Genomic DNA, 14760 nt, shown 5'->3' with positions numbered 1-14760 from the left:
ACTCTGTCTCACAAACGTGCATACGCGCACACACACGCGCGCGCGCGCCCATCCTCTAGTGTGACTAGTGTGACAAGTGTGTGTGTGCGTTTTTATTTCTGTACAACAAACAATCAAAACAAACAAAGCAATGAACAAATAAAAGGTAGAGTACAGACATACTGTAATCACTCAACCGATGCCCGCACAAACATAAGAATATACACAGACATATTGTAGACACACTACTCATACACACACATACCCACACCTCCAGTCTATCTGTCTAATGTGCACACTTAAACACAACACTACATAGCCATATGTAGTGTACTTAATGACCCTTTCTGTCTCACACGCACAAAATCAATGCATGTAGCCACACTGAGCGAATCAGTTTTTTTATCATTATTCAAGGCTCATAAATACTCATTTAAAAGGTGGGGTTGCAGGTATGACATCACGTTAGGGGAACTCCCCCAGGATTCTAAGGTTCTACATAATGGTGCCTTCACAGTAAGCGCATACGACTTTGTTGCGAGCGTCGACGTTGCGCAAGGCACGTCAGCGAGAACTTGTTGTCACGATGTGGGTGTTATTAAATACAGTGCATTTGCAGTCGGCCACAAATATGAACGAGACGATGAGCTCGCACCGGTTTGCTCTACTAACACACCACGTGTGAGGAGTGGGGGGACAGGCAGTGAGGAGGAGCTGAAGTGGGGACCTGCGCAAACTTGTGTAGAGGTGTGAGACAAGACCCATATACACACGTGAGTGAGTTGTTGACCAACCAGTTCATGGGCGCGTGACCTCGGAGGCAGTCCGCCGACGAGCGTTGAAGGGGATAAGCAACTGCAGAGGTTGCAAGATCTGACTGCAGCCGCATTCACCCCGCGATAGTTTTACACCATGTGACATGTCACCTCGTCAACGCAACGTCGACGAAATTTCGAAGTTTGACAGGAAATCTAACCGTCATGCAGCATTTTCCATCCAGGGTGCATTGCTGTCTAAATGCGCATGAATGCGTTGACACATATCGAATGCACCTAATCTCGGGACCTCTCGAGACAGCTGACGACACTGCTCATGTGACAACCGAGTTCTGGACCTTGGCGCATGAACGCCACTGATCACGGGACAATTGGGAATCATGCGTGTTTTGTTTTGGTTCTCTTTTCCTTTTTTCACCTCCACTTGAGCCTCCACACCCACGACATATCATTTTAGCTGAAGTAAGCTAAATTAAACAGTCAGAGACCAGCATTGCTGTCATACGTGCATCTGCAATTGAATGCAATTAACTGGTGTTGCTGATATGATTACAAGACGATAGTTTAGCATTTATGATACTGTTTACATGTCAGTTGCATGCATGGGCAATATGTTGATGATGCGTGTGTCGTCACACAAAACATAAGCTCGGGAACTCGTTGTTCTATACTTCCGCCTGAGATCAACCTCGATAATTATCGATCTGACATTGCGTCACCAAATGTTCACTCCCACTTTCCCGAGGTTTTAGGTCGGTTTTCTTGGGATTCTCGACTTTTTGAACGAGCTAATAGACTCCTATGAGCCTGCGGAACCCCCAACGTGATGTCATAATGGTATATTTTCTTAAAATGGTTAACCTGCAACCCCACCTTTAAAGCCATTGTTCTCTTTTTCTGAGCAGGCGTCTCTTTCTCTGTCTGTCTCTCGTGCTGTCCCGCTCTCCCTTACAAACACACTCTTTGCCACACTCGCGCACACACACACACATTACCAGAAATGGCCATACACGACATACATGTTAACTGGATGAACCTACTGACATCTAGACGTCTTCACAGTTTGCAGAGAAAAAAACAAGTATTTTTCGGTTTGCACCGCGAACCAACTTTCCGGTTCAGTATTGCTCAGAGTTCCAGCATGAACACGTCAGTTGGTTTGAGACTGGGTGCAGGAAAAGGGCACCAGCACAGGTGTCCAGTTGGCCTGAAAGCGCCTATAGAGTAGAATGGTACCCAGGTCCACACACTCTTATCCTTACTCTCATGCTCAACTTCAGAGATCTATCCCTGTGTACACACACACACACACAAGTCAAACAAATACGCACGCACGCACACATGATTACTCACCAGTTGGAACTGGCTCCTGCGCCCGTAGGCTTCTCTGATGCCCGCATCGGCCCATAGGGACTTGAGCGCGTCCACGTACAGCAGGAAGGTGCCCTGGTCCACCGGCGGCCCGCCCGTCCAGCCCTCGTACGACATGACCAGCATGCCCTGCTTCTCGTTGGCCGGGCACTGCCACGTGATGCCCAGCTTGTCTCGCGCGTCCACCAGCACGCGCATGCCCTGTGGGGAGAAGACAGACAGACAGAGACAGACAGACAGACAAGAATTAAGCAATTTGGCATGTCATGACTGAGTGACAGGCAGGTATGCACTACCATGTGATGCCCAGCTTGTCTTGTGCGTTCAGCACGCGCGCGCACACACACACACACACACACACACACACACACACACACACAGACACAGACACAGACACAGACACAGACACAGACACAGACACAGACACACACACACACACACGCACACGCACACGCACACGCACACGCACACGCACACAGGCATGGGTTGGAAGAGACGGGGGGGAAAAAAAGTGGGTAAAAAGATTCATTGTAGGACTGGTTGGAGGAGAGGGGAAAGAAGGGCACACACAAGAAAGACTCTGTTACCTCACAATCCACTGAATCAATGGGAAGGACGATCACCACAGATGTTACCATTTTATTCATAAAGGTACAAGAGTAACACAATGTGGCGTCTTCATAGTCTCCTTAGTTTGGCAACTTTTGTCAGTAAAACTGAAAAATACACCTCTGAGTTGCTCCAGTAATCCTTCATTACATTTAAGACATTGGCAAGAGTTGTGCACATATTATGGATGTATTTTCTGTGCTGTTCTGTTGTAGGGCAGAGCAAAGATATTCAATATTGATTTATATCACATTGCAATCTAATTTGACCTTTCCCATCAATGAACATGGTGGCGGGGAAAAAAGTACCAGGAAACAAGGCCGACAGGCGGACAACAGATGCGTCCCTCTATGCCAGTTCCAACTATGTCATCCCCCCCCCCCTCCCCCCCAAACAACGCCCCCCCTGGCCTCCTCCTAGCCTGTCAACGCCCCCCCGAGGATGTACTTTTTGTTTATTGGTCATCATGGACACTCCAAATATTGTGGCAGGCAGCAAGGCAGCAAAATGGCGAGACATGGCTTTATTTTTTGCAGTTTAGGGTATAATAAGCTTATCATCATTATTGGATTTGGAAAAGAACCATAGGCTATGATTTGAAATTTCACATAGCCTAGATGAAGTGAACATTACAAATTACCAGACATTTATTAGGCCTAACAACCTTTAGTATCACGCCATTTCAGCAGTATGTGCATGTGGGAAAGAATCTAAACATCGACAAATAATAAATAAATAAAACCGTTTGGGTGAATCATGCGCTTATGGACTTNTTTTTTCAATAGAGCTCTTCAGCGTTGACGTCAACTTGTATGCGGCGTTTGGACTACCGGTTCCCTGGCGATTTTTTACATTGCAAAACGCCATAGAGATTCAGGTTTGGCAAAAATATAAGTTGCACGGCAACAACGAACATTAGCGTGTCCCCGCATCCCTTTCTCATTAGTGGAACGGATCGTATCATCATGTTGGTGTATTCACATGTTAAATAATGACGATTATAATTCAATATTGCTAACCCCTTTCTGATCATTAAAACTTCCGAACTACATACTTTCCTTTGGTTGCCATGGGTACAACCTTCCGCACGTACATGCCGTTAGATACTGGCGCCGTTTCTGTAGTCGCCAAAAGCTTCCGGGTTTAGCATATGGACGCAACATCGTATTTATGTCGAAGTTTGACACAAAATGATCAACCATGTCATACCTACAGCCTATTTTTAACACCCTCGACAGTTTGCGGGGGTTCGCTAAGCGCGTGCTTGCACTCGGAGCTTATTTGAAATTTACCCCTATTCATTCCCAATGGAGGCCGGAAGCCGATAGGAACCAGGACGTCCTTAAATGCTAACATGAAAGACTACAATCTACTACATGCTTCCGCTTCCGCTGAAGAACTCTATACCAGCTTCACCGTCAAGGCACAAAGCAGTGAAACTCAATTACCCAGAATGCTGCACGTGAGCTCTGTACCCGGGTGATTCTGGAAAACAAACATGGCGGCAACTCGCTTTACTTACTTTAATAATGTGTTAATCCGACGCTAGATTTCTTAACTGATGAAAATCGAAGGCAGAAATCAACATTGTAGTGTGTAAATATGAGGTCGATTGGTCTATTTGTGGCGTACATCACGATCGGCTGAGTTGTTGGCCTCACGTTTGTCAGTTAGCCTGTGGCTAGGCTACTTTTCGCCAACGTTAGCATCCGGTTAGAAAGGCTATGCTTGCACGCATTCGCTCCGGTCCAAAATGGCAAGTCTGCCGCCTTGTGGCCACATGAAGGAACAATTGAAGGAATGCGTTTCAGACACAATTGAAGGAATGCGTTTCAGACGGACGGACGGACGGACGGACAGACAGACCCTCTTATAGAGATGCTGGGACGCATCTAAAAATGGTGACAGGCAAGTTGTTGTAAAAATAGAGTGACATGCAGTTGTGCAAAATTACTAATTTTCCATGAGCAACACAAGGAAGTTGAGAGAAATTTTACAGAACTAAAATCAAATCACTGGGGGTATATACAGTGAGTCCAATAAGTATTTGATCCCTTGCTGATTTTGTTGGTTTGCCTACTAACAAAGACATGATCAGTCAATAAATGTTATGATAATATGTATTCTAATATGGAGAGACAGAATATCAAAAAGAAAATCCAGAAATTAACTTAAGAGAATATATATTAATTTATTTCCATTTCATCGAGCAAAATAAGTATTTGATCCCCTGCCAACTGATTACAGTTCCGGGCCCACAGACCAGATGGGCACTTCCGATCAACTTGTCATCTGAATGAAAGACACCTGTACATACTAACATGCATAAAAGACACATTTAATCAGCAGAATCAGTCCATAGTATGAGTGAATCAGTCACACTCCAACCTCACCATCATGGGAAAGACCAAAGAGCGGTCAAATGATATCAGAGACAAGATTTTAGACCTGAACAAAGATTAAATGGGCTGCAAAGCCACAAGAAAGAGACTGGGTATTAATGACCCAGCTGTTGATGCATTTCTTCCAAAGTGTGAGGAATACAAAATGACTATCCATCAGCCTGTCTCGGATTCTATACAAGATTTGACCTTTTGTAGTGATTTGATAATCATGAGAACTGAAAGAAAGCACCCTAGACCTGTACGGGATGAACTAGGCAATGATATCAAAGCTACTTGGACCAAAATCACTGAGAAAACTACTGGTAGCACTTAATGCCACAGAGGTTTAAAATCCTGTAGTGCACACATGGTACCTCTACTTCAGAAGGAACCTGTGAAGTCCCACCTGAGGTTTGCCAATGGACATCAGGCTGGTTTAGGATATGATAAGGAGGTGCTGTAGTCAGATGAAACCAAAATCAAGCTGTTTGGCATTAACACAATTCAATGTGTTTTGAGAAAGAGTACTGCTGTCTATGATCCCAAGAACACCCTCCTCACCATCATGCATGAAAGTGGTATCATTATGGTTTGAGGGTGTTTGTCTGGCCAAGGCACAGGACAACTTCACATCGTCAACGAATGGATGGAGGGAGACATGTAATGTGCAATCCTGAGTGCAAACGTCCTTCCCTCCCTCACTACACTGAAGGGTGGGCCATTTTTGGATCTCCCAACATGACAATAATACACAACATACAGTCAAAGCAACGAAGGAGTGGCTCAATAAGAAGCATATTAAAGTCGTGAAGTGGCCTAGACAGTCTCCAAATATTAACCCTATAGTAATTCTATGGAGAGAACTGAACCTCCCATTTTCCAAGCTACAGCCTCAAACTATGAATGATTTAGAGATAATCTGCAAAGAAAAATGGGCAAAACTATTTTCTACTATATGCACAAACATTGTCATCAACTAAAAGAAGCATCTGACCTCAGTGCTAGACAACTAGGGCTTTGCCACAAAGCACTTTATCTTCTTTAGCTAGAGGGGTCAAATACTTATTAGCCTAAATTAAATACAAATAAATTAAAATATATTATTTTAAGTTATTTTCTGGAATTTCTTTTTGATATTCTGTCTCTCCGTGTTTGAATACATATTATCATAAATTTATAGACTGATCATGTCTTTATTAGTGGGCAAACCGGCAAAATCAGCAAGGGATCAAATACATATTGGACTCACTGTATAGTCAAACAGCCTTGACAGGATTAGTTGAGATACCCTGTCTCTATGATACTGCCCCGTCATGATGTCACGGAATTAAATCATGCATTTCAAAGTAACGAGATACCAAGTACCTCGACAAGCCAAATCCTGCCCAACATCAAGGACAGAAAACAAAACAAGCTAACATTCTAGAGGGAGAAGCTTCGTGCTCATAGGAGTTTGAGGACCCAGACGCCCTCTCCTCTCATCAAGCATAATAACACAAGGAAGTTCCACATTATCAGTGTAGCTCTGCAATGTTGTAGCATCATGGAATTAAAGGGACACTGTGCAGGAAATGGTCAAAAAGGGTACTGCAACTATACTGCTCATTTAAAATGGGTTGCCTATTGCCGAATTTGACCTTTTCATGAAAGTTTACTAAGTAATAAACTAATATTTTGTAGTATGGCCCAAGTACAGTCAGTTTTGTAGCTAAAAATGGCTATTTCTGGAAATTCAAAATGGCTGACCATGGAGAAGATCCCCCTTTTCATGTATGAAAAGTGCAATTTTTCCTGTCTTAATGAATACTTTGAATTCGATGGTGGTGGTAATTATCCATGAAAAAGGTAACATTAGTGAATGGGTAGCATGAATTCTGGGAATAAACAACTAAAAATCTCACATAGTGTCCCTTTAAGTCTTCCTTTCCAAAATATTCTAAGATACTCAGTACCTGCATATCCATCTCCCAACTGCCATTGTCAAAACCGGAACACAAATATACATTGTAGAGTCCTGGAATTCATACCAGTTGGAGTTAAACTCTTTGATGATACTGGCGTCATCCACCCCCATACACAATACGCAACGCAAGGAATTTAAGAGAATATTAAAATGTCACTACACATTATCTGTTTGACACTGACACTGCCGGTTGTAGCACCATGGAATGAAATCCTGCATTCCAAAATGATGGGCTTGCAAACACCTGACTCGACAAGCTGGATCCTGCCATCATGAAAGACGGATCATAAGATCACATTCTAGAAGTAAAACCTTCACACTGTAAAAGAGTTCATATCATCTATTCTAAAAGCATCACAAAAACGTTAAAATTCTACAACACCACCACCCGTTAGTGCCTTGACCCGGCACCGTTGTTACATATTAAGGAATCAAAGTACTGAAGTGCATTCTAAAATAATGAGATAATTTACCGTACAATCGACAAGCTGCTAGACCTTGCTCTCACCCTCATCAGAGATGGTACACCATCCTACATTTGGAGGAGGACCAACCAACGCACACCAGAGCTTTCCAGGTGCAGGTGGCGGGTGCTAGTTCACTTTAGAGGGGAAGATAGCAACAACATTTCGGCCTGTGTGGCCTTTCTCCAGTTTTTCTTAACACAATCCTATATTACCATGGAAACCTTTTCATAGTGGCCTTAATATTTCAGAAGGCAGGGGTACAGGGAGTTTGTTTGTGCGAAGTCTGTGCCGGATGTCGGGAGAAATCACTGAGAGTGCATCTTAATATGGGACCTTGCCTCCTCCACTTGCCTCCTCCACTCGCTTCTCGTCATGATGACATCACTGACAACAGCATTATATTTCAATATCTTGCAAAAGCTCAATTGTAGAGTCTTTTTCTCGTTTGCAATTGTTATGGTGAATGAAAAACAGTCCCTCAAAAGTTGTTGTGGCTAGGCTGACAGCTGGGAAACTTTATCGTTTTCTCCACGGAGGAGGGGCCAGGAGGCGGGGCGAGGAGACAAGCGCAAGTGGAGGAGGCAAGGTCACATATTAAGACGCACTCTGAGCCTAATGATTTAGTTCCCTTCAGTAGAGAACACTGATAAGGTGGACCGTCTGCAATCAGACCACAGCGAGACGTCCAGAAAAACAGCTTCAGACTAAAGTTCATGAAGTGGACGTGTGGAAAGAAGTGTCTGTGTTTTCTCCCCCAGCAAATTGCCACTGTTTGAGCTTTATGATGTTGAAAGTCAAAGTTAAACCCTTAATACTGAACTTTAAACTAAAAATGGTGGAAAATGCTTGCAATTATAAACTGATGAGGGGGACATTGCTCTTTTCTCATAGTAAACAAATCCAGAAATCAAACCACAAACTACAGAGCGAAAGTAGTGTTAAAACAACTTAATCTAAGTGCTGCAGCATCCAAATTCACTACTTGATCCAAGCAGCAGTTGGATCTGGATGCAACGGATCCCCCTCCTACCCCCTTTTCATGTACACAAAAAGATAAGCTTAGCATCTGAACTCACAAGTCCAGTTGAGAAACAGTTTCACCCACGCTAAGCCCCCCACATTTGGGCTTGCATGCCCGCCCCATGGGGACCCCGGTTCGAGTCCGGACGGGGTCATTTCCCAATCCTCCCCCATCTCTCTCACCCACTCATTTCCTGTCAGCATCTCATACTATCCTGTCAATAAAGGCACAAAAAGCCCCTGAAAAAATATTTAAAAAAAAAAGAAAAAAAAAAAAGAGAAACAGTTTCACAACAAGATGCTTCCACGTGATCCTCTGAAAACCAGACATAGATTATTGAGAAGTCTGCAGGCAGAATTTTGTCCTTGACGCCAATCACACTGCCCTCTGCCCTTGCAGTAGGCGTACTTTGAGATATACTGGTTTTGTTTGTGTTGATTTCTGACAAGCAGGTCATGGTGACCATTTTCATGTACCAGACACCACAATTCATCTTGATGAAGAGTTGGGTAAGGGGGTATTAGTCAATCCAAATAATTTAAGTAGAAAGACTGATTTCTTTTTAGTCACATGCAAATTACTAAAACTTACACACTTTGGTCAGTTGCTTGGAAAACATTTTGCTTTTGAAGTGTTTGCAAGTCAATTATTCTGTGTCAAGGTAGACCTGTGGTTGCCATTATAAAAATCACTGTGTTGTCCAAGTTATCTTTTTAAAAAGGGCACACTCAGACATAGCCGACTAACTATTCCAGTTGATGAAGTTGAAAAGCATGTTGGTGGGAGTTCACTGACAAAGATTAATTGAAATCAGTGTTTTTCAGACTAAGAACCATTCACACACTCATTCAGATAAGCTGAAATTATTTTCTTGATACATTTTGTCATAACAAAGGACCACTTCCCACTTTTTTCATGTGTGAAACACTGGCTTACTACGCTGGCGACTCGGGTTCGATTCCGGGCCAGGTCATTTGCCAATCCTTCCCCATTTCGCTCACCCCACTCACTTCCTGTATACCTCCGTCACCATCCTGTCTCAAATAAAGCACAAAAGCCTATAAATCTTAAGAGAAAAAAATCTGTGAAACTACTAATATCCTTGTGGTAGGCCTATATCATAACCATTCTGTTGACCCAGTCCTCTTATTGAAGCAACAGAAGAGCACTCCTGATCTTCGGTCAGCACACAGTGTGCAAACAGAATTGTCTTCATTGTCTTGTTGTGTTTTTTTAAAATGCACACAGACAACGACCCATATTGGAAAACTTACATTGTGGTTGTACTTCTAGGCCCTCGGGGGCTATAAAGCGAATTTCAAAGCTGCTGATATTTGTAGGAGCACATCTATTGTGAAATCCATAATACAACATTGATGCGTCTTCGGGAATAACTGTTGGTTGCTGTGGTGTTGGACCTAACATATTTATAGAATGCTGAAATCTTTGGCAAGACCTTAAGTAGTAGGTTCTGCTCGGTGTGTGTACGTGTGCGTGTGCGTGCGTGCGTGCGTGCGTGCGTGCGTGTGTTACTGCACGTGTGGGTGAAAGAGATTCCTTTGTATAGTATCTTGGTCTACTCGGGTTCTTTTGCCCTGTAATCTGCTCTCTCCTACACAATGCCCACTAAGTGTGTCTGTATGTGTATGTAGGCTACTATGTATGTGGATATGGCTAAGCATGGGTCTGTGTGCCCTTATTTTTTTCTTCATTGACCAGGCAGGTCAAATGTAGGCCTTTAGAAAGAATTTAAGAGGAAAGAGGGTGAAAGAGAGAGTGAGTGAGTGAGTGAGTGAGTGAGTGAGTGAGTGAGTGAGTGAGAGAAAGAGAGAGAAAGAGAGAGAGACAAAGAAAGAGACTCATGTTTGGTTCACACACACACACACACACACACACACACACACACACACACACACACACACACACACACACACACACACACACACACACACACACACACACACACACACACACACACACACACACACACACACACACACACACACTTCAAAGAGGGGCGTGTGGGTGTGGGAATGATAGTGTAGTTCTCTCCTGTCTCTCTTTGGTCCCTTCATCCCTCCCTCTCCATTCTCAAGTGACCATCGTCAACACTATGGGAATCCGGCTGAAATGAAATTCATGAAAACATTTAGCATAATGTAATCAGTCTGCTTGTATGTATTTAACATTCTTTTACCGAATAAAAGGAGGGATTTCTCTCTTTTCCTCTTTCCTCAAGAAAATCTTGTATCTCTCTTCACTGTCATGTCAACTTCCCAAACAGTTTTCATCTTTGGGCCAATATCATTGGATCATGCCAACAAAACTTATTCAAAGTTTACTCTTGGGGAGAGAGAGAGAGAGAGAGAGAGAGAGAGAGAGAGAGAGAGAGAGAGAGAGAGAGAGAGAGAGAGAGAGAGAGAGAGAGAGAGAGAGAGAGACAGAGACAGAGACAGAGAGACAGAGAGAAGCGAGAGACTTTCCCATGCAGTGTGAAAAGAAAGAGAGAAAAAACAACAACTCCACTGAGACAGCCAGAGAAAAGAGTCCGTTGTTGTAGTGTGTGGCGCATAAAAGGAGGATGCTGACGCACTGACGCACACTACAGACGGTCTCTAGCGTGGCCTACCAGACAAGAGGCACTGGGAAACCCCCGTCAACTGCCCACTCACGCCCCCTCACTCAACTGGAGATAAACCCCGCAGGTTTAACACTGCTGGTCAGAACAGGGCTGCACTGAGGCCATGAAACAGCCCGGGCATTTTTGACGGGACTCACTAATTTGACGCCCTTTCGGTACTTACATCTTACGCCATACGACCCTAACCCTAATCCTAACCCTAACCCTAATCCTAACCTTAACCCTAACCCTAACCCTAACCCTAACCCTAACCCTAACCCTAACCCTAACCCTAACCCTAACCCTAATCCTAACCTTAACCCTAAACCTAACCCTAACCTTAACCCTAACCCTAACCTTAACCCTAACCCTAACCTTAAATCGCTTGAATACCATGTGACGTACCACGTAAGTACCGAGAGGGCGTCAAACTAGTGGGTCCCCATTTTTGACACAGGCCAGCCTCTCACTAGCCTGATTATCATCGACGTTCAAATCTCTTCGAGACTTGGTCTGACCAAGAGCATAACAGTTAACGTTTCCCAAACGGTATGGTTGACCTGCCTCCCTTGGTTTGCTGATGGTTGTTTGCTCATCGACAACGTGGGAGGAGGTCCCGTATTTGCGGGAATTCAGAAAGTACTTGCATTGCTCTTGACCTGACTAGTTGCGGGAATTCAGAAAGTACTTGCATTGCTCTTGACCTGACTAGTTGCAACGCTGAAAGTGTTGCGTCGCTCGGAGGGCACAGCCTGGCTAGCCCCCCAACACAGATTGATGCTTTTCCACCATTTCATAATTGGCCCAATCCATTGTCTATTAACCAATGAGCTACCTTGTCGAAATTCTGGATCGGTCTCTAATGAAAAAACAAACAAAACAACAACAATAAAACACACAACAGCGTCAGACCCTGAGGACTGTTGGCCCACCGGGGAAATGCCCTGTATGTCAGATTACTAGTCCAGCCCTGGGTCAGAAACTCCAAGACTATGCACTCTGCCTAGGCCTACTGATAAAACGTTTCTCATGGCTGCCACAGGAGTCCTATGTCAATACAGCTGGGTGTGAGTGTGAATGTTTGTGTGTGTGTGTGTGTGGGGGGGGGGGGGGGGGGGGGGGGGGGGCGGGGGGCGGGTGGGGGGGGGGGGGGGGGGGGGGACACAAACCAATGATCGGATTTCGTAAATGCATGTTAACACCAGTTGGCTGATTATTGAGAGTTAACAGTGTGCTTATTGTTTATTGTTTGTATACTGGTCCAATGTAACAAATAGGCCTACCTCTCTAAGAATGTAGGCTATTTCCCAACCAATGGTTTCAAAAAGGCTTAGGTTAATTGATATTATTTAGGTTAATAACAGATTAATATTAATAACACTCACCAATAGGCCCTACCATTAATTATTATTGATGTTAGTCATTAACACAATGGGCTGAAAATAGGTCTACATAGTTTTAGTTTTTAAAAGCCAATGTTTTTGGGAGCAGGCTAGATAGGAAAATGCTTAAAAAACACATTTGGCCAACATATTGTGAGAAACAATATCATAGACTTAGACTCACATAGACTAAACTTCTCAGCCAGTGTTTTGATTGTTTGGACATTCAGCCAGTTCTCAAAATTAAACAGGCCTGTGTAGGCTCATTGAGTTTATCAGCCTACCTTGAGGAGGTTGTCATATATTGTGTCTCTGAAATCCAGCAGGGCTCTGCGATCAAACTCATGTCCATTGATGATCCTCATTTGTTTAAGGAAGGTCGACTTTCCGCTCTCTCCTGCCCCAAGTAGCAGTATCTTCACCAGTCGTTTAGTGGCTCTCCTCTCCCGTTCCAGCATCGCGTCTATCTCCCGGCTACGTCGCCGAGCCTCTCGCCCTAGCAACATGTCCTTGTCCATGCTTTTGCCTTTAGCGTTCCCCCGCTCTCCCACCGCCTCCGCGGGGAGGAAACAGCGGCCCAGGCTCCTCATAACGCTGGACATGGCTGCTCCTGAGAAAGGAAGCTTGGTTGCTTGCCCGGGATGGAGGAAGAGATTGGGATCAAGTAAACTTTGGGTTTGTTGTTTGTCTCCCCGAGAAGAGACTGTTGAGTTGGTGCATTCCCAGTCGGTCGATGCGACGTCGCTCGGTTCGACGAGGGTCCAGCAGAAATTGGAGACAGTTTGTCAATAAAAAAGTCACCGCATAAAACAACTGGTAATATGGTAAGATATAGTAAATGTTAACCCATTGTTCCACTGTAGAACGCAGCCACTGTAGGGCACTTTCTCTGAAGCACACGACGCGTAACTCTTTTAAGTGGCGAGGAGAGGAGAAACGGAGAGGGACAAAGTTGTCCACCCCAAACAAATCCCAAACTTTCGTCGGGAAAAAAGTCCACAAAGTAAGATTCAACAGCACGCAACACTAATTTACACCTTTGCTGAAAACTAGTTTAGAAGAAGAGGCAATTGCAGTGGCTGGTCTGGACACGTTCCGCTAGTTGACTAAAAGTTTGACAAAGCACATCCCCGAGCCCTAAACTTAGGTTCGTCCCCTCATCGTCACTCCCCGCGGGAGGGTCTTTATTTTTCTTGGGGAACGAGACAGAACCTTCTGGCACCGACTACAGAGGGAGCTGTAGTAGATTGTGCTGTGCTTTCCTTGTAAAACCAACTCTGAGACAAATACAATTTCGTCGAGGAGTGCGTGCCAGTCACACACGCTGATGTAGCCTATGTTTTAATGGCGTTTGAGCCATGTCCCTGTCATTGAATTAGAATTTCTTGATGTACTATTTACATTTATAATTTTAACAATTGTGTTGCGCGCCTATACCAATGTTTCCAATGCGCCACGGCGCGCCGTAGTGGTCTTCATGTAGTGGACTGCAGTCTGCAGTGAACAAGTCTAAAATGTGAAACTCTAGTGGTCTAAAGAAAGCATTGTGTTAGTGCTCAAACTTCCGTGCATGTTGATGTGTTTGTTACTTACGCATGCAGTTTCCAGTGCGCAAACGTCTCTTTCACTGATTATTGTGGCGTCCTGTTTTATCAGTGTTATGACAGAGCATTGCCAGAGGGTGGCGCATTAAGACCAAACAATAGTCTTTGTTCTTTTTTTGTTTCTCCTGTATTGCTCTTCTCTTTGGCAGCGTGCCAAGGCTTGTCACTGCCCGTGTTTAACTCTTGTGTTCATGTGTTTGGTATTCAAACGTCTTCTCAAGGAACTTCTCATTCACATTGCATGTATAAGCCATAAATAGGTATAGATAGAAAGCGTGAAAGTGAAAGCCCATTGGGAAACTCCAACTCCCATTGTCATTGTGACACAGCACTCCACAGCACACAAGTGAACACTGCACACGGCACACAACGAAATTGCATTTATGCCTCACCCGTGCAAGGGGGCAGCCCTCAGTGGCGCCCCATGGGGAGCAGTGCGGTGGGACGGTACCATGCTCAGGGTACCTCAGTCATGGAGGAGGATGGGGGAGAGCACTGGTTGATTACTCCCCCCACCAACCTGGCGGGTCGGGAGTCGAACCGGCAACCTCTGGGTTGCAAGTCTGACGCCCTAACCGCTCACC

General features: G+C 44.5%; 1 protein-coding gene across 1 annotated transcript in view; it reads right to left on the bottom strand.

Moving 5' to 3' along the window:
• Window positions 1-13701, bottom strand: part of LOC134448400 (guanine nucleotide-binding protein subunit alpha-12) — a 34796-nt gene extending 21095 nt beyond the window's left edge. Inside the window, exons 1-2 of the mRNA XM_063198080.1 lie at window positions 12857-13701; window positions 2109-2327 (exon numbers count right to left, since the gene is read on the bottom strand). Coding sequence (XP_063054150.1) covers window positions 2109-2327; window positions 12857-13174 — 537 coding nt within the window. The 5' untranslated portion in view covers window positions 13175-13701. The remainder of the gene's footprint in view (window positions 1-2108; window positions 2328-12856) is intronic.
• Window positions 13702-14760: the final 1059 nt, after the last annotated feature.

The sequence above is a fragment of the Engraulis encrasicolus genome, chromosome 1 (genome assembly GCF_034702125.1).
Source record: "Engraulis encrasicolus isolate BLACKSEA-1 chromosome 1, IST_EnEncr_1.0, whole genome shotgun sequence".
NCBI lineage: Eukaryota > Metazoa > Chordata > Actinopteri > Clupeiformes > Engraulidae > Engraulis > Engraulis encrasicolus.
This window is presented reverse-complemented; position numbering and strand designations above follow the sequence as displayed.